Source organism: Carassius carassius, chromosome 35 (genome assembly GCF_963082965.1).
Source record: "Carassius carassius chromosome 35, fCarCar2.1, whole genome shotgun sequence".
NCBI classification, from domain to species: Eukaryota; Metazoa; Chordata; class Actinopteri; order Cypriniformes; family Cyprinidae; genus Carassius; species Carassius carassius.
Window position 1 is genome coordinate 9,006,500 of NC_081789.1, and position 21,257 is coordinate 9,027,756.

At 38.6% G+C, this 21,257-nt stretch overlaps 1 protein-coding gene across 1 annotated transcript in view; it reads left to right on the forward strand.

The window, feature by feature from the left end:
* Window positions 1-13,459: 13,459 nt before the first annotated feature.
* The window catches only part of LOC132115618 (ADP-ribosyl cyclase/cyclic ADP-ribose hydrolase 1), a 114,041-nt gene continuing 106,243 nt past the window's right edge, over window positions 13,460-21,257 (forward strand). Inside the window, exons 1-4 of the mRNA XM_059524034.1 lie at window positions 13,460-13,484; window positions 13,584-13,704; window positions 13,940-14,066; window positions 17,448-17,586. Coding sequence (XP_059380017.1) covers window positions 13,460-13,484; window positions 13,584-13,704; window positions 13,940-14,066; window positions 17,448-17,586 — 412 coding nt within the window. The remainder of the gene's footprint in view (window positions 13,485-13,583; window positions 13,705-13,939; window positions 14,067-17,447; window positions 17,587-21,257) is intronic.

Sequence of the window (21,257 nt, forward strand, 5' to 3'; positions counted from 1 at the left end):
AGTTTTTGTTAAAGAGCGTGTCCATGGCAAAAATGACAAAATTTGATGTCTCGCCACAGCAAGAGAAGTTGTTGTAACTCAGGCATAAAATGTTTGATCTTCCCCAAACTTCACGTGTTTGATATGAGTGCAGCCCTGAACACATCTGAATGCCAATATTCCATTATAATGATAGCGCCACCTGCTGGCAACAGGAAGATTGGCACATATATGGAATAAAAATTGATATATTCTACTTATATTTATGAGTTTAAACGCATATTTCTCACCGTTCACCTATTTACTAAAGCCACTCGCTGCCGGTGAGCCCAGGTGCGAGGGCCCGTTCATCGCTGCTTGCAGCTTTAATTGTCTTTATCTTTAGAAAAAGACAATCGTGTCCTGCTGCTGTGGTCTGAATATCCAGCCTGTCTTCATCATGAAATGATGAACCCCCATCATCAGCCCCCATTCTGGAGATTGTGTGTATGCTTGTTTGTTTTTACATACATATTTCATCATAAAACTAGGTAAGCAGGTTATTGTAATAATATGGTAAAAATGTGATAAGTTGGTCAACCGTGCATCCAGAGTTTATCTTACTGCATCTCTACAATAAATTTCTGCAATGGCTATACTTGTTATGGTGCGTTCAAGTCGGGGGTCTGGGTTGTTTTATGAACAAACCCTTGTTTGCCAAACTAGAGTTAAGCCACACTGTCCGCATTTTTAAAGTTAAAGAGGTTAATGAACTCTTTTACCATCTATTATTGTTAGAATGCATAATCAGTGTTAGGGGTCAACTAGTTACATATAGCTAAATTATATCATTTGATTACAAAAATAAAATGTAATCAGTTACAATCACTGAGAAAAAATAATTAAACTTCGGTTAATTATGAAAATGTTACATCTGAACATTTTTTCACACACGTACAGATTTATTTTAATATATTGCATAAACCACCTTAACTACTCTAACTACTCTATGCTAATCTCCAAGCAAATCTGATTTTGTGGTGGTTGTGCTTTAAAATGAAATGATCACAATCCTAATTTAAGTGATGAAGGATTTTGAAAAGTCTGACGGCCATTAGCTGTTGAGCACTCTAATGTTAACCCCGTCCTGTTTACATGTTTCAAAAGATTAACGGTTGAAAACATTACAAGTCTTAAAACATGTAATCAAATGTTATCAGTTACATTACTTTTTTAAAGAAATTGATATAGTTGCACAACCTTTTAGATTTTAAATAGGGTAATTTGTGATCTATGACCTATTACAAAGTTCATAGTAACCTCACCAAAACTGTGCGTAAAATAATTCCCCCAAGGTCTCAGCTACAGCTAAACGTTAAAACAAAAACTTAAGGTCCTTGTTGGCAGTTTTGTGAGGTGTGTGTGTGTGTGTGTCTGTGTGTGTGTGTGTGTGTGTGTGTGTGTGTGTTTGTGTGTGTGTGTGTACACACATTCAAGAAAAATGCATAAACTCAATTGTTTTGAAACCATTTAGTCTGTCATTAAAAAACTCTTACATTTTTTTCTTCACGCATCTATTTTCATCTGTCACTGGACTCTTGCTAAAAACATTTGAGTGCTGACATGAATCCTACATGAAAGCTAAAAAAGAATACTTTTTTAAACTATTTTAAACATCATGGTTAACAACACCATTTGGAAAGTGAGAAAGGACATCTAATCTATTGTATAAAGTTCTGTGAGACATTTGTAGCAACAAACACTTTTGGTTTCAAAGAAAACTTATGACAACTCATTTTCAATCTAATATGGGTATTTTCGTGTTTGTGACCTATTTTGTTTTTTTGTGTATTTATGTACTTGTTTGACTGTATATTTGTATTTGTTTGGTTACATGTTCATGTTTTCTGTATGTTTACATTTGTGTCTGTGTGTGTGTGTGTGTACTTGTTTGCATTCTCAGTATGTCTATGTTGAGGTTAACAATATTTTGTTAAACAACATTTTCCTATATGGTCTGACTTGTTAAAAGATTTCACATCCTTTTGACCAGAAAATGAACTTTCAGCTAACCTCGCAAACGCAGGCCTAAGCAATAAAGTTGAAATTGTCACCCTTTGATCACTGAATACACAAACATTTTTTTTTTTACTTTAGCTGACCTGCAGCACACCATTTACAACACCAGAACCCCCGGAAAACTAATTAGATTACAGTTGAGTTGCAAACCCCAAAAACCTTTAGATGTTTTACAATCTTCGCTGACATGGTCATAACAGTAAACACAAAGACATCAGATGCCAGACACCAGACGCGTTTCTACGCACTATTTGAGATGAAATATTTAGCCTTTCCTGTAATGTTGTAAAAGTTTCTTTGGCAAGAAAAGCCCATCTTGACTTACCACATTCATTCCTGTTTAATATTTGAATTGATATAGCAACGATATAGCAATGATAGAAGTTAATATTGACAACATAAAAGACGTATTCAAGGATTTAGACTACTAAAGTATGTGTGAGTGACTTATTAAAATTAAATAAAACAACACTTTTTTCCAACAAGGAATTTTTGTTGAGATGAAAAAATAAAATCGTATAGGTTAACCTAATTTTAAAGTAAAAACATTGGTTGCTTTGAACATTGATACAGAAAGGCATACATTACTGGTAGATTTACAAATACGGTCTGAGATTACACTAAATGTTTGTTCACAATCTGTACATCATAAAACAAAATAAATGTAAAATAAATAAATAAAACAACACTGAAGAAAAATAAATAAATAAAAAATATATATAAAGATAAAGAAAATGTGTGTGGGGGGGGGGGGGGGTAACAGATTTTCACATTAAGAAACCAAAGTCCTCTAATGAAGAATACAAAAATCTTGCTTTGGGACTTTTCATTCCTTTTAACGTCTCCAAATACATCACAAATTCCTCTTTAAACGTCACTAAACGTGGTGGAATTTTGAAAAACATACATTTATGAATGTAGAATTTCGTGCCAGAAGTTAATATTAACAAAATAAAAGACATATTCAATGATTTAGGCTACTGAAGTGTGAGTGGCTTATTAAAATAAAATAAAACATCAAGGACTTTTGTTTAGATTAAAAATAAAGAGCATATAGGCTATTTAACTAAGTTTATTATTATCATTAATTTTATTTTTGTATTTCTTTTATCTCTTATGTTTGAGTTAGTTTTCATTAACGTCAAATGCTAAAACTCTGTTACCTAGTTTTCTAACTGGTAACAAAACAGCTTTTTAAATTGTAATACTACAAGCTCTCACATCTTTTTCACGTGTTGCTTAACGAAACATATCTGTTCGTTTTTGACTTGTTTAGTTGTTTTAGATAAATAACCAGTAACCTAGTTTTATTTTTATTTAATTTGTAACAACTTTAACACCGTTTTTACACTTCCATGCACGGAAAAAAAACGACCATGACATTGTTTCCGTCTCGTCTGTGTTTATAACCTTTTTTCTGATAGTTTTTGACTTGTTTAGTTGTTTTACATAAATATCCAGTAAACTAGTTTTCTTTTTATTTAATTTGTAACAACTTTAGCAACGTTTTTACACCTTTTTAAACTGCAACGTTATAAGCTCTCACATCTTTTTCACGTTTGGCTTAACGAAACATATCTGATAGTTTTTTGACTTGTTTAGTTGTTTTAGATAAATAACCAGCAACCTAGTTTTATTTTTATTTCATTTGTAACGTTTTTACACTTTTCCAAGTAGGACAAAAACGATCATTACATTGTTTCCATTTTGTATGTGTTTATAACCTTTTTCTTGAAATGCACTGTGTACTTAAAACCTTAATAAAAACTTCCCTTATACCATTTTCACGATTTCACATTTCAGAGTTTAAAAAGTATATAGATCCCAACGCACACACACACACAAAAAACCCATTCCCCTCCCTCACCGAAATTCCTTCTTAGGTTCATAAGTTCATATTTAGGTCACTGGGGTGTACAGGGAGGGGAGGGGAGGGGGGAGTGTACAAACAGGTGTCCAGAACAGATGGCTTTTATGACCCTCATCAATCAAATTTTTGGAGACAAGGTGCACAGGATCCTCTCTCTCGGCGTTCTCCGGATCTCAGTATGTTATGGCTCTAAACATCATTTCCCTTCTACATTACTGAGTGTGGAGCCAACCTTCTGGGACTTGATCTATTAACAAGCTTGGGATTCACACTTCGAGATGAAAGGTTTCTGATATCCACCATGTCATCTCCACCTGGCAACAGAGATGGCCATCGCTGTTCGATGGACTGGGCTGCTTTAAAACATTCACCTATAGGTCTTTGCTTGACCCTTGTGTGCCGCCGGTCATACAGCCCCTGTGCAGACTTCCCCTAGCCCTGTGGGAAGAAGTTACTACGGAGCTTCAAATGATACTGGACATGGAAGTTATTGAGCCGGTCAATGCATCTCTCTGGATTTCTAACCTGGTCACTGCCACAAAAAAAAAAAAGAAAATAAAAATCTGGAGGAATACGAGTATGTGTTGACATGAAGAGAGTCAACCTGTAAATAAGGTGGTTATCCCGGACAAGTATCCCTTACCCACAGCTGAGCACTTACTTTTATGGTTCAACAGTCTTCTCAAAACTGGACCTGCGCCAAGGTTATCTGCAGATGCCACTTCACCCAGGGGCGGACTGGCCATCTGGAGCACCGGGACTTTTCCCGGTGGGCCGCTAGCCAATGTGGGACGGCCCGCCCGGTACACAAATATATATATATATATATATATATATATATATATATATATATATATATATATATATTTTTTTTTTTTTTTTAATTGACGGAAATCATAATATTACATCTCTTTTCTACGCAAATGGATGAGTGAGTCGATCGCGCAGCCAACAAGCGCGTTTTCGTCTAATTTAGAGAGAGACAGATTCATCTGGTACAGCGAATTTCTCTGAGCAGCAGGCCACTGTATACGTTCACTTAAAACATAACCGACTGTGTTTACGAGAATACTTGCAGAGACAATTATTTTGAAATAATTGTGTGTGTATTTGTTCATTCAGAAGTTAGGATACCCAAAAGATGAATTAATTCTTTGTACGCGCATTGTCTGAAATGCTGCTCACAGCGCGTGCTTTGAACGAGTGCACGCAAGCTTCGAACGCGCGCAAATTGTTTAAAAAAGTTGAATCAGCAAGATTTAGAAACAAGTGAAAACGATCAACTACGATACATTTCACCCCTCCAAGCGAGTGAACAACGCGAATTTTAAATCACTATTCACGATAGCCCGTCGGGAAGAGCAGTGATACATTTTGGAGCCCGACTGCAAAACACAATAGCCCCTGGACGTCGGGCTAGCGATTTTGCGAGCCCTGCACCTCAGATCTATCCAGTTTGTGAACCACTGGTTTCCACAATGTTTTCGTTAAACAAAATAAATGATTATTTTAAAAGATTTACTCAAGAGAATAATCTGTTCACGAATCGGATCATGAACTTATATTACCGCATATTCATGCATCTGTTAATTGCAGTGTTGGGAAGGTTACTTTGGAAATGTAATAGGTTACAGATTACAAGTTACCCTATTTAAAGTGTAATAGTAGTGTAACTTTTTCAATTACTTTATTAAAGTAATGTAACTAATTACTTTTGATTACTTTTTGATTACTTTTCAAAATCTCCAATAAATGTTTATTTGCAACTGTTAATCATCTTCAAACATTTACACCATTCAGGTTTAACCTTACAGCAGTGCTCAATACTGTCAGACTTTTACAATCCTTCATCACTTGAATTAAGATGATCAAATTTGAACACATGTCTGCATGTCTGCTTCATTAATTTCCACATGGGGCGGACTGGGATAAAATTTCAGACCGGGAAATCTCAAACTCATACAAACAAATTCATGTACAACACTATTTTTTGTATGGACCTTATATAAAAAAAGATTTAAATCTTTAGTTTGGGGACATGCAAAATAATTAAAAGTTCTCTCCTGAACTTCACCTTCACTTCATTTCTTTTTTCTTTTCAGTCTCTTTATTTTGCCCTGTTATCCATCTACCTCATGACTTTAACACTCAAGATTTAACAAAACTATACTTTCTAAATTGCCTACATGTCAAATTGAGTGCATCACTACAATATAAAATCCTAATACTGAACATGAGTCATGTTTTTCCCTCACAAAAATTAACTGCTTTTATTACGTAAAAGTACAGTAACCATGTTTTTTTTAATTATTATTATTGCAAATGGATTACCATTTGTATTTATTTTTAAATAAATAAATATGTAAATTTGTGGCATGGTTTAACAACAGTAACCTTTGTCTCTGAAAAACTTTGCATATGCTTTGATTCAAGTGTACTTTTGATATATTTGTCCAAAATGTGGCATATTCCGTCCGTGTTAGGCAATAGCAATCCCGTTTTTATGACTGGATTCTACTAACCAGACTATGTTTCTGCATCGCGGAAATTATAGGGCCGTACGTCTCAGAATAGTCAGTTCAATTTGGGAAAGAAATCAATTACATCTGTATGTGGATGTGTGTAAATATTCAAATGTAATCCCCACTGTAATCTTTAAAATTTTCAGAAGTAACTGTAATTTAATTACTCATTTTTTCTTAGTAACTGTAACTGATTACAGTTATTTTTATTTTGTAATTAAATTACGTAATTAAGTTACATGTAACTAGTTACTCCCCAACACTGGTTAATTGAATGCAAAGTGTGAGTTCTAGGAGAATGTTTGTCTCGCGATGAACATGTATCGCTCACTAGGAGTCGCTAAATGAACAGCTGCAGCACGCAGCTTATCTTTTTTTTTTTTTTTTTTCAATGGAGGATCAGTTGCCCTATTGGTTAAAATCCCCAAACAGTACACTTAAATATCAAATAAATAAATTACATCAAAACAGGGGCGTTTGCGTTTTGATGTGGTGGGCTGCTGTGGGCCAGAAAGTCCAGGGCCACTTTTTGGTCCCAGTCCGCCCCTGACTTCACCCTTCTAACACAGACCATCACTCAGATAATGGAGAGTCTGTTCACTTGCTGGGGCATGCCCCGTGCCATCACTACTGACAATGGGGCGCAGTTTACCTATGCAGACTTCTCCAGCTTCCTGTGTAGTAAAGGAATTAAGCATTTCCATGCCACACTCTACCATCCCCAGGCAAATGGTGGGGTTGAAAGATTCAATCAAAGCTTTAAGAATGGCATTCGTGCACACCAGACCTAGGGGTATACATCCCAAACAGCACTTAAATTAATGCTCATGCATTAAAGAGCTAGCCAGCACATCACCACTCCTGCTCTGCTCATGCTTGGCTGAGAGATGGACTTGCCATTGAACAGACTGAGACCACAGGAATAGTCAGCTGCAGCCTCAGGTAGCACCTGGGCAGCAGCCAAAGCTGCCTTAACATCAAACCCGAGGCTAATGAAGGCCAACTTTGACAGAAGACACAAGGCCAAACCTAGTACAATAACAGTACTATACTGGGTTCGGTTCCAGAGACCACACCATAGGAATAAAATGGCATCATTTTGGTCTAAACCGCTCCAAGTGGATTGTCAGTTAGGGCCTGCCACTTTCTTGTTGAGCGATGGTTCTCACTGGCACGCTAGCAGACTGCGGAAAGTGCTTACCCCTTTCAACTCAAACATGTGCTCACAGGCAAGGGAGCCTAGTGGAGGAACAACACACAGCTCAGCTTTTGCAACATTATCACCGGGGCCAGTACAACCACAGGCAGGCCAGGTGCATCAAGGTTCCCCTGTCAGGGTGGTCCCACAACAACCTCCACCAGCTGTGGGGCCTCAACCTCTTCATCAACTGCTTGATGAGAATCAGGAGGGCCAAGAGGTGCCGCAGTCGACATATCTGAGTGCCAGCCGATTCGAGCAAGAGCTCGTCTCACATACCTTAAGGACTTTATCACTGGCTTTAATGCTTAGGTGTTTGGTCATTTCCTTTAGCTATAGCTTGAGAGAGCAGTTTTTGTTATTTGAAAGGTGGGAGGGGGTGTTGTGTTCTACCACTAGGTTTTCAAGGTTATGAGGGGGTTAAGTTTTGTCTGCTGTGTGCACATTTGTGTGGGTGAGTGACACAGAACTAGTAAAGTGATTATCCGTTCAGCCGTGTGTGCTTAATGTTTAATAGCTAACTAAACTACTCCAACATAACAAGGTATCTTAAAATAGAGCAGCTACACCTCCACCTCTCCTAACAGTCCTGCAGATACTTATGAATGTAAAGTTAGTAGGGGCTGCTTCATTGAGGACTGTTGCACTGTAGCTGTCTTCTAGCCATGTTTCATTTAGAAACATAAAATCCAGCTTGTTTGTGGTTATAAACTCATTGATTAGAAATGATTTTTTTTTTTTAGTGAGCGACTGTTTAAAGATACTAACTTGATGGCAGTGCTTTGTGTCTTTACATCAATCTTAGTTTGGTGCATAATAGGCCGCAGATTAGATGAGTTTGTCCTTCGGCTTGTAAAGGCCTTAGACTTTCTATCATGTGATAAAACAGGCACACTGGGTTCCCGCTTGTTCTGTAAACATTTGTGAATGTTGCTACTATTATAGCAGGGACCCGACACATATCACTGAGAGCTGCTATCAGTTGTTTTTGGATCACCTACAGCAGATGGAGGGTTTGGGCCCTGGCGTTGTGTCAGCGGTGGGAGATCTCTCACAGGAGCAGGGCCCATAGGCTTTGGTGGTTGGGGGGCCCACCATTTTTTTGTTGATATCTGCGGGCTTGCAGTGAATGAGTGGGAGAGTTTAGTCCCAGCATACACCAATTCCTCCATTTTCTGTGAGAAGCACAGAAGTGGAGATGCTGGAGAGAGGAATAATGTGTCCAGTGAGCAGGGCTTTGTCTCTGGTGTTTCCGGTGACTGTGATATGTTGTCCTGGCTTCCCTGGCTGTTTTCCAGAAAGTCATCCTTGGTTGCTAAGTCTTGTAGCTGTTTTGATACATCACAGTCTGTAAGGAGCTCTGTGGGCAGGGCTCAGCCGGTAAAGTGTCTATCAGCAGTGCTTGTTGTGGCTGCATGGTGTTATCAGTGTCCTTGTGGGATATGTCAACCACATGATGACTCAGACCTGGTGAGTGTGTGTGCTGAATGGATTGACACACTCTGCTGAAGGATGACGGAGGGAAAAGTAGATATTGTCCTTAATCACTCTAGCACCAAGTTTGTTTGGGTGGAGGCCATCCGGTTTAAACAGTTGTCTATGGCCCCAGAAAAGATTGAAGTTGTCGAAATTCACTCATTTTATATTGCAAGATCTTTGTAGCCATGTGTTCAGCCCAAGCAACCGTGAAAACATATTTGTTCACTTTGCTGGGAGTGGTCCACTGATGAATGAACTTTGAGTCTTCAAAGTGTATCAAACAGTTGACTGAAGTCCTTCTTAAGGAGTTCTGATTGCTCTTTCTGAATATCATTCTTTCCCACATGGATGATGATTCGATTAGCAGTCTTGTGCTTCATCTGAATGTTCTGAATTTCCTTGTTCACATCAGTAATGCCGCTGTCTGCATGACCTTGAGCGCCTGTTAGTAGCGGTGTTAGCTGCTGGCTGATCCGATCCATGTTTAATCACATTTGGGGATTCATCACCCACATTCATTAATGGTTAAAATCTGTTCTCAAGATGTATAGAGGGTGGTAGAATAGCAGTATTTACAAGCCTTGTCATAGGCTAATCTGGGGTAGAGGATGCTATGGCAACAATACGAGAAACTCGTGACAACCTGATGTCTCATGTTGTTTTGGGTCTCGCTCCCTGTTTGTGCCATCGATTAGTGTGGCTATCAGTTTCAGCTTGTTCCTCTACACTTTGTAGAAACTGTTGAGATTCAGAAGATTCATGGGACTATCCTGTATGCTGAAAGGGTCTATGACGATGGTCTGCTGAGTGTTCCACCTGTTTTGGAAGGCCAGCAAGTAACTTTGTTTTAAGAACCACAATCCTTTGTAGAAGTTTGTAGCAGTTCTTGCAACAAGTATATTCAATAGGAGGCATTTTCTCTCTATTTTGTTTGAATGTAGGCAGTTGTTTTCCCGTCTCCGGAATGTAAGCTGCTGGCAGTGGGAGGCAAAGTCTTCTTTTTGTAAAATTATTCCAGTCCAAAAGAGCTTTTAGTTTTTGTGTTTGTGCCAAAAATCTGTTGTTTGAGCAATGTGCTGATCTGCTGAAGTAAAAATCTTAGAAAAATCTGAGAAAAGTACAGAAATAAGAAGCAAAGCACAGAGCAGTAAGCCAGAATGTCTAAACGGTAGCGAAGCTGGAAGCAAGTTCTATAGTCATTTGAATGCTGTAATATTCAGAGAAGTTACTGGGTCTTTCTTTCAGCTGCGATGAACGAAAGAGAGTATAGTGCACCATGTGACAACATTTTATTGATGAGGGTCATAAAAACAGGTGTCCCCATAAGTGGACACCTGTTCCTGTACAGTCCCCACCCATCTAAGTGACGATCTGTTTATCCACCACAATGATCCGAAGGAATTTATGATTGTTTGGGAATGCACTTCTTTTTTGTGGGCCATTGAAAACTATGTGCTTTAAACTTTAATTGTAAAACGTGGTATAATTATTAAACGGGATAAGGAAGGTTTTTGTTTAAGTTTACACACATAAAACAAAAATAGAATAGAAACAATGTAATGACTTTTTCCAGAAAATAGTACGACTTATCTTACCGTGATCTAAACAAAAGTAGTCCTCCAGATACATTCATTAAACAATGGAGCAGTTTTTCTATGTTAACATTTTTAAAAGTTAGAATTGGTTACAAGTTAAAAAAAAAAAAAGTTTACTTTTCTTACCGCGATCTAAACAAAAAAAGTATCAGAAGCGAATGTTAAGCAATAAGATACATGTCAAAATCTATGTTGTACTGTACCATTAGCTACAATTATTTTATTTATTTAATTATTTATTATTAGTTATAACAAAATAAAAAGACCCACTTATATTGTATCCGTCAGACACATCCTCACACGCTGCTATCAAAGCTCAGAATGCATACGTCTGGTCTTACTCAAACCTCACCCACCAACCACCCCTAATGAAACTTTGCTCAGAGAAGGAACCAGGAGAAATACTGAAGTAGGATATTTTATTTAAATTAATATCCGATGTCAGTGTACTGTATTTCAGAAGGTTGTAAAGCATCTAAGCATGTTTCCGTGGTTGTAACTCATTTGCATTCTAACAAGTTTTTGAGGATCTGGCATTTTGAACTTGGTGTCGTGTGTCAGCTAAAGTTCAGTGATCAAAACAGATCATTTTCTAATATGTTCAGTGATCAAAGGATCTCCATTGCATCTATTTATGGCATGCACCTTCGAGTGTGAACTTTGTTAAAAGTTTAGGCAAAAGTTGGATTTGCATATGGTATCTGGCTGATTGTTAGGTAAAGTTGTTGAATAATAATGATATTTTTTTTCTAAGAAAAAAAAAAAAAACAGGAAGGTTTATTTATAATGTAGATCCGGGGAATGTAATTTAATAGATGTTCAGAATGAGATTAGATAGATCGCCTGGAGGGTTGAGGGTAATTGTTTTGAACAAGGCAGTCTATGCTGTAGGAAAATGTTGTTTAATTTAATTTAGTTTATTTTAGTTACATTTATTATTTTTATTCACACTTAGATTTTTAAAGCCTATATATGCAACTTTCATTTTGACAAATAAGTTAAGTTTTGTAGATTTTTAGATCTTTCAAACCTAAAATGACCCTCTGATGAATGCAAGACTGTGATGAGAGGGGTGAATAGAGGGGTTCCCTGTCGTAACTCCTCTTTTTACCCTTTCGGAGCTCCTCCATGGGACTCGAGACCAGTGAGTGGCGCGGGTGTTGCTCATTTCCAGTTACTCCACCGGAGAACAATCTCAAAGCAAGTCTGATTTTGTGGTGGTTGTGCTTTAAAATTAATTTATTACAATCCTAATTTAAGTGATGAAGTGTTGTTGGCAGATTGTGGGGGTATCTGTGAAAGCTGCATGGGTGTGTGAGAGTGTTTGAAAGAAAACATGTTTAGCTTAAAGATGTGATTTTATTACAAACTATAAGCATTCTATCTAAGAAACATAAGTTTTTTTTTTTTTTACAAAACTGGTTGTTCGACATTTAAAAAGTCATGAGAAAATTTACTGTGTTTTGAAAATAAAGTAAGATATGGTATATAATTTTTTTTTTTTTAATTATTGATTAACATGGTAGAACCACAATGAATTTATTAGGTTATTTGTATTTATTCTGCTTCATGTACTCAATGTTAACTGTATACATATTCAAGAGAAATGCATAAACTCAATTGTTTTAATCAATCTAAAGCTTTTTTGGATTAGTGTTTGGTTGTGTCTGGTCTCACCTGTGGAATATTAAAAGTACTATATTGTTGTACTCCTTTGTCGTGTGCTTGTTTTGCACACCAACATGTGACACCATCAGACACATCAGGTGGGGGTTGAGAAATTGGACTTATCGATTGAAAAACATAGAAAAACTGCCACATTGTTTAATGAATGTATCTGGAAGACTTCTTTTTTTGTTTAGATCAGGGTAAGAAGTCAACTCTGGAAAAAGTAATTACATTGTTTCTATTCCGTTTGTTTAAACAACCAAAAAAAAATTCCCGAACAATTACCACTCGGCACGCTCCTGGTGTGACAACTGAAGAAATATAGCTGTGCTTGGGGAAAAAAAGCTTTGGTGGACATGCGGCCTGAAAGTTATGTTGAAATAGAAATGGCAACAGATATGTGTGATTTAATAATTATAAGCTCCATTGTGAAACTATGTGGGGAAGAAAAAAAATTATTTAGTGAATTAAAGACACTCTCCTCTATAGAAATGTATACAACTGTTCTACTTAAGTGTATACCTTCATTCCCTCCTCGCTCCGTGAAAATGCCCAACTTGCATCATAATTAGAATCATGAGAACCTGAATTTTTTTTTTTTTTTTTGTAGAGTGTGGAATGGCTTATGGGTGGAATTTGTGGTTTCTTTATTCAGAGGGACAAGACCAAAGTGGTATCCATTTTAGTCTTTCATGATATGATGTATAATATTAGCCTATATTTTATGTGCTTGGGTAATTTAATTTCCTTTACTGCATTCTGATATTCTGATTCCTGTGGCCTAGTTTTATTCTTCACATTTTGCAAACATTCGCAAGTGCTGCTATTATATATATTATTAATCTTTACAGAATGTGAGTTCTAGCTTTTCATTCTTCTTTAAGATCAGCTAAACCGCATAATGCATACAGAATGACTTGAGAATGTGAGGGTGAAGGACATTTTTGCACTGATTAAATTAGTTTGGTAATTTCTAAGGACACAGGCTTATGTTGTTGTTGTCCCTCCCTGATCCCTGATCCCTGATGCTGCCCTGTAGTGTTCTGCACACAAGACCATATAATTTTCTTTACCTCAGATTTAGTGAAGCATGTTAACTGCTAGAGAGGAGGAAAGTAAAACGTTTTCAGGATGATTTTAGGTAAGCATCTGTTAGACAGATGACTAGTTTTGTTATCCCTTACACTATGTTTTTTTCATGTTTATAATTTTAGGATTTGCCTTGCTGTTTGTTCTCACGGATGTAACAGCAGAGTTTGGGACCACACCAAATCTTAAACAGATTGTCATTGGACGGTGTTTTGAATATGTAGCCCTGGCTAATTTTAACCCCAGGTAAGATTAAGATTGTTAATTTTAACCCAGTGTCTTATAAGCAATACTTTTGACATTTCTAATAGGAAAATGTAATATGTTTTATGTAGTCAGTCTTTCACACGATTTCATAAACTTGTTTAGAGAAAAATTTTATATCTGTATCTGTCTCATAACTTCCACTTTCATTAGCTAATATTACATTCAGTCTTTAAAAATGCAAACTGGAGAAATGTTTACATTTTCTTTCTAACAGGTACAATTGTGAGAAGATATGGCAGGAGTTTGAAAAGGCTGTGGTTAGGAGATCCCCCTGTGATGTCAGAGTTAAAGATTACCGAAAAATGTTCCAGGTCATCACTCAGATTTTACCATGTGACAAGGTGATTCCATGCAAGTGGAAAACAAAACAACAGTATAGAACATTTTCAGAAAGATTTATTAAATCATTATATTGAGCATTAAAAGCTAAAACTAAAACTGTGCTCAAGAACAGAGTGTGAATTAACTTTGTATTTTAAGTAAAATAGAAAGCAAAAACAACAAAGACGAATCCTATATATGGAAAAATTTTCATCAGACTTAATTAAGGACACATTCGGTCCAAAAAAAGAGACAACAATAACATACAAACACACACACAAGGACAATATCACACCTGTATACTAAAACACCAATGATTCCACATCTGAAAAAAGCATGACTGAACTTAGTGTCAAGTTCGTCAGTGTTAAAATTATTGTATACATATTCTGATAACCTACACATACATGAGATTACACAACACAGCAGTGTGGGTTGGCATACGAGTACTGACAAATATTTAGCTTGCACTGCTCCATCAAGCAGCAATTGCACACCATCATTATACGCTACATTACTATAAGTCTCTGCACTCTGCAATGCCGCCACAAATGACCAGTATACATAGGGATACAGAACGCTTTAAAAGTGTACTCTACACAGATCCTGAGGACATACCAAATTTGCGAATCAACATATTGGCCTGGGCATACAGCGTACAACACTGTCTATAAATATCCCTATCATCAGACAGGTCATCAGTTATATGATGCCATCTTTACATACTTTAAAGGGTTAGTTCACCGAAAAATGAAAATGATGTCATTAATAACTCACTCTCATGTCGTTCCAAACCTATGAGACCTCCGTTCATCTTCGGAACACAGTTTAAGATATTTTAGATTTGGTCCCAGAGCTCTCAGTCCCTCCATTGAAACTGTGTGCACGGTATACTGTCCATGTCCAGAAAGGTAATAAAAACATCTTCAAAGTAGTCCATGTGACATCAGAGGGTCAGTTAGAATTTTTTGAAGCATTGAAAATACATTTTGGTAGAAAAATAGCAAAAACTACAACTTTATTCAGCATTGTCTTCTCTTCCGTGTCTGTTTTGAGGGAGTTCAAAACACAACAGTTCAATGATATCCGGTTCGCGAACGAATCACTCGATGTAACCGGATCTTCTTGAACCAGTTCACCAAATCGAACTGAATCATTTGAAACGGTTCTCGTCTCCAATAAGCATTAATCCACAAATGACTTAAGCTGTTAACTTTTTTAATGTGGCTGACACTCTCTCTGAGTTAAAACAAACCAATATCCCAGAGTAATTCATGTACTCAAACAGTACACTGACTGAACTGCTGTGAAGAGAGAACTGAAGATGAACACAGAGCCGAGCCAGGTAATGAACAAAAGATTGACTCGAAGATAACTGTGGCCAATACGCAGTTCTCGAGCATTATATGACACAGTATTTATCTTCATGTAGTTAAGTATATCCCGAGCACCCACAAAGCTACTGCTCTTCCATAAGCCTGTAGGTGTAATGTCAGGCACTGGGCGATGTTCTTGCAAAACACCCCTGCCTTTTGATGCAAGGGCCGCACAACCACTGTTTACTCTAGGTTTACGAGCCTCAAAATAATGGTGAACATAAATCCCTGCCAAACAAAGGAAAATCTAGTTGCAAACACATTCACCAGCTTAGTTTTAAATGTTGCTCTCAATGCCAGAACCAATAATACCTACTTTCCTCTGCTGATCCTATTTCGTGCAAGCAGGCACAGCAGTGTTATTGAACTACCCGGTTATGCTTGATGGCTTATGATACTTTTTATGAGACTTACGGCTGTCTGTCATGGCCCACTGGGTTCCAGATGCCGCCTTGGTAATTCTATCCCTCACATCCACTGACTCTACCCTCAGTCATCTAAGCCCCTATGTAGTTCTGCCCGTTCATGTCCTCCTTGATGCCTCTGCTTCCGTCTGGGTCTCTATTTCCTCTTGCTCCAGTGCGGTCATTTGATCCACTGGTTCCACTAGGTTAATGCTGTGGATTGTCATCACTCTGGCTCCAACAGGTTCTTCCACCTCAATGTTTCTGCTGTGAACTCTTCCTCCAATGACTCCCCATGGTGATCTCCTCTGTTGGCTCCTTTGTTCTGGTCTTCAGCAATGCCATGGTCCCTTCCTCCATCGGCTCTACAATGGACATATCTTTTGTCTGCTCCTCTGAGGAGGTCTCCATCTCTGCTGGCCATCCAGAGGTCTCATCTTCCGCCAAGTGAAAAGAGCTGTACACAGGAGATCCCTTGCAATGTGATAAATCCAGAGCTAATTCTTTCTTCAAAAAAAAAAATGAAGACTGTCTTTTATTAGTCTTGAGTCTTGAGTCTTTTATTTATTTATTTTTCCTTAAAGGTTTCTGTTGGTTTGTTACATTTTGTAGGTTTCAATATTACATTAAAGATGGAAAAAGTTCTGAGATGATTTTATTTGGATTAATTTTTCTTTTACGTCTCAAAAAGCTGCAATTTTTTGTGAATTATTACAATTTAGTTTGTATGAAAGTGTATGATTTGTATGTAAAAAGTAAGCTCCATCCCTAATCCCAACCTTAAGACCCTATTCCCCAGATAGCCCTTCAAACTAAGATTTTTCGGGACCACACTTCAAATGAAGGGGTATGAATTATCTCGGCAACATGGCTGCTACAGCGAACAAAAAGACACATAATGTAAGCTTTTTTGGCATAAATAAAGATTTTAATGAAAAGTAATCATTTGTTTTATGTTACATTCAATTGTGAGTTCATATTAATGGTCATGTTACTTAAAGAAATGTTTGCAAAAAATCGCTAATATTTGCTAACATCATATCATTACAGACTGCATGATAGTGCCACAGCATGTCTGATCAGGGCCATAACTGCCGTAGACATTGATGGGGGCTAATCCCCCCAATAATTAGAAATCGCTAAACCATTTTCTCAAATATTGCCTATTCGAGAGAGAGAAAGAGAGAGATAGAGAGAGATGGAAGTTGTGTGTATTTGCGTCTGTGCGTTTATCTTTTTAGAGTGAGTTTACTTAAAAACAGCGATTGTATCCTCTCGTTGCTGGAAAATATAATGTAGCGATTCAGTATTTAAACTGTATTTAATAAAAGTCTTGGGGCAGCGTTGACAAGTTTATTTTCTCCTGGATGTGTGAGCTGTGCGATTTCCAATATGTGTCATATGTGTCAGTAAGCAGCTCATTAATCCAGAACGATAATTAAAGGCTTTAATGCACACCAGTATATGTGTGTATTGTAAGAGCTAGACGACGAATGATGGCGTGTGATGTCATGGTAGTGGTGTCCCAATCCTTAGGGGAATATTTTCTCCCCTACCCCATGACACTAAAAAAGAATGGGTTTGATCTTTCATTTAATTTTTTCTTTTTATAATTTTAAAGTTGCTGTTCTGGAGTAAGACGAGAGACTTCATGCACAGCTATGTAGCTGTCACAGAATCCTTCTGGACATTAGAAGACACACTTCTGGGATTCATGTTCAATGATCTGATCTGGTGTGGACAGCAGGAGAGAGAGAGAGGTACCACCAAAAGATGATACAGTTAGCGTAGCACCAAATTTTGGGCCCTGGGTACAAACCAATTTGCTAGGCCCCCGTACCAAATACCATAGTGATACCAATGGTTGGGGTTTTGCATTTTTATCAATAGTTTATTCAATAGTTTTCCTGTGCTTATCAGTAAAAGTTGTTGGCCATAATCCTGGGTCCTCTGACAATCCCTCACCAGTATCCCTAAGTCTCTCATTCTCTTCTCTTTCCCCTTCAGCTCTGTCCTCCTGCTCCTGACTACGTTCATCACATTCTTAACTTTCCCTCTCATCACTTATATGAATATCAACCTCATCTTCTGTTTCTGCCTCTGCTACAAGAGGAAATAAGCAAAATGGGTGCATTGTTATTGTACACATTTAAACTTTAAACTGTAATTAGTAATTACAGTTTGAAGGGATAGTTCACCCAAAAATGAAAATTCTGTCATCATTTACTCACCCTCAAGTTGTTCCAAACCTATATGACTTTCTTTCTTCTGCTGAACACAAAAGAAGATATTTTGAAGAAAGTCGGTAACCAAACGACCGATGAACCCCATTGTTTTCCATAGTAGGAAGAAAAATTACTATGGAAGTCAATGGGGACCAGCAACTGTTTAATTACAAACCTTCTTTAAAATATCTTCTTTTGTGTTTAGCAGAAGAAAGGAAATCATACAGGTTTCACACGGTGGCTTGTCAGATGTGCGACAGCATGCCTCGGGAGAACAACATTCATACACTTTACAATAAGATTCATTTATTAAACATTAGTGTATTAACTAACATGAACTAACAATGAGTAAGTAATACATTTGTTACAGTTTTTATTAATCTTTGTTAATGTTAGTTTATAGAAATGTTCTCATGTTAGTTCACAGTGCATTAATATTAACAAGATTTTAATAAAGTATTATTAAATGTGGAAATTAACATGAACAAAGATGAACAATTGCTATATAAGTGCAGTTCATTATTAGTTAATGTTAATGTAGTTAACTAATGAACCTTATTTTAAAGTGTTACCGATTTGTTTATTACGGTTAAGGTGTACAGTCAGACACATAAGCATTATTTTAATAAGAGATAACAGAGATATATTTAATAATAAAAATACAATGCCTATGTGAAAATAAACAACTTAACTAATTTAAATGATTGCATTCTTCAATAGGTTACTGTAGAATTAACAATACACTATATAAAAACATTAACTTACCAATAATAATAAAAAAAATTGTGTGTTTTACATGAATTTAGAAATGTTTATAGATCGGTTATTTATTATGTGGTTTCACTGTTTGGATGGTGTTACTATCTGCAAACAATGACAAATATTTTATCCAAAATCTGTGTTCACGCTACCTTATACAATTACTAAAGTTCATTAGCATTTAATATATTTATGAAAACATGTTTCAAGTTGTGATTTACCACCACTGGCATGTCATCGGACCTGTGGTTATTGTGGCCCTGAGGGGTGGCCCTGAGGGGTGCTGTTACGTTCGGGAACCCAGGGAAACACAGGAGACGAGAGATCCAAACGCAGTGTGGGTTTTAATGGGTAATCCAAATCAGAATCCAACAAGCAGGGGTCAAAACCAGAAATCAATCCAAAACAAACAACAGGGATAGGAACAGGAACAGGAATAGGAACTGGAACAGGAAACTCGGAAGACGAGGAAACTCGGAAGGCGAGGAAACGGGGTGATGGAAAGAAAGGACTCCATGCAAACAAACAGAAACAGACTGGTTAATATAGGCAGGCTAATGACTATCAAGTGAAGACACCTGAGTGCAATTAACAGGAGTGCAATTACTGTGATGAAGGGACAAGGCTTTGTGGGAATTGTAGTGCATGCGGTGAGGTGCCTATGGGGAAGTGAGACCACTAGTGGAGACTCAGGGAAACAGAGACCAGACAGCGTGACATTACCCCCTCCTCCACGGAGCAGCTACCAGATGCTCCACCTGAACACAAGAACAGACCAAGGAACACAGAGACCAAGAGGGAGGTGGAGAGCGGAGGACCAGGGGGAGGGACAACAGAGACAAGAAGTCGGAGGACCAGGGGGAGGGACGGAGGGCCAGGTAATAGGGGAAACAGAGAGAAGAAGAGCAAAAAACAAAAACAAGGAGCCCAGGAGGGAGGTGGACCAGCGGAGGATCGGGGGAGGGATGGAGGGCCAGGTCCATAGAGGGAAACAGAGAGAAGAAGAGCAAAACACAAAAACAAGGAGACCAGGAGGGAGGTGGAGTGGCGGAGGAACAGGGGGAGGGACGGAGGGCCAGGTAATATAGGGAAACAGAGACAAGAAGTCGGAAGACCAGGGGGAGGGACGGAGGGCCAGGTAATATAGGGAAACAGAGACAAGAAGTCGGAAGACCAGGATGAGGGACGGAGGGCCAGGTAATATAAGGAAACAGAGACAAGAAGTCGGAGGACCAGGGGGAGGGACAGAGGGCCAGGTAATAGGGGAAACAGAGACAAGAAGTGCAAAAAAAAACAAAAACAAGGAGCCCAGGAGGGAGGTGGACTGGCGGAGGATCAGGGGGAGGGACGGAGGGCCAGGACCATAGAGGGAAACAGAGAGAAGAAGAGCAAAAAAACAAAAACAAGGAGACCAGGAGGGAGGTGGACTGGCGGAGGATCAGGGGGAGGGACGGAGGGCCAGGTCCATAGAGGGAGACAGAGAGAAAACCAAAAAAAAAAAAACTAAAACAAAACAACAACAAAACACAAGTCCAGGAAGGAACAGAAAGTTCTGTGGCCCAGGGCCGAACCAACAGGGCAGGAATCCAGAGAGGAGCAAGGTGGAATTGGAGCCATGCGGTCGAGACAGAAGCCCACCAGGGCGGCGCAGAAGACCACCACATCCGTGCGGTCGAGACAGAAGCCCACCAGGGCGGCGCAGAAGACCACCATATCCATGCGGTCGAGGCAGAAGCCCACCAAGGCGGCGCAGAAGACCACCAAATCCTTGCGGTCGAGACAGAAGCCCACCCGGGCGGCGCAGAAGACCACCACATCCGTGCGGTCGAGACAGAAGCCCACCAGGGTGGCGCAGAAGACCACCACAGTGGGATCGATGACACAGGAGAGCAAGTCTGGTTAGACAAGTCTGAAACAGAGAACATGAACAAGTTAAGGGTGGCCTCCGTGGCCACGACAGGATCAGTCGAGTGCTCAGAGAGTTCGGCTGAGACGTGACGAGGCTCTGGAAGTTCCGCAGACACGAGGAGAGGCTCTGGTAGTTCAGCCGAGACGTGGAGAGGCTCTAGTAGTTCCACAGAGACGTGGAGAGACTCTGGTAGTTCAGCAGAGACGTGGAGAGGCTCTGGTAGTTCCACAGAGACGTGGAGAGACTCTGGTAATTCCGAGGTGTTTAGACTGGATTCAGGAAGATCAATGGTGACTTGACTCTGCTCATGAAGATCATTGGTGACTTGACTCTGCTCATGAAGATCAATGGTGACTTGCATTTGTTCATGAAGATCAATGGTGACTTGCCTTTGCCCATGAAGATAGTCTGTGACTTGACTTTGCCCATGAAGAACACTGGTGACTTGACTTTGCCCATGAAGATCATTGGTGACTTGACTCTGCTCATGAAGATCATTGGTGACTTGTCCTTGCCCATGAAGATCAATGGTGACTTG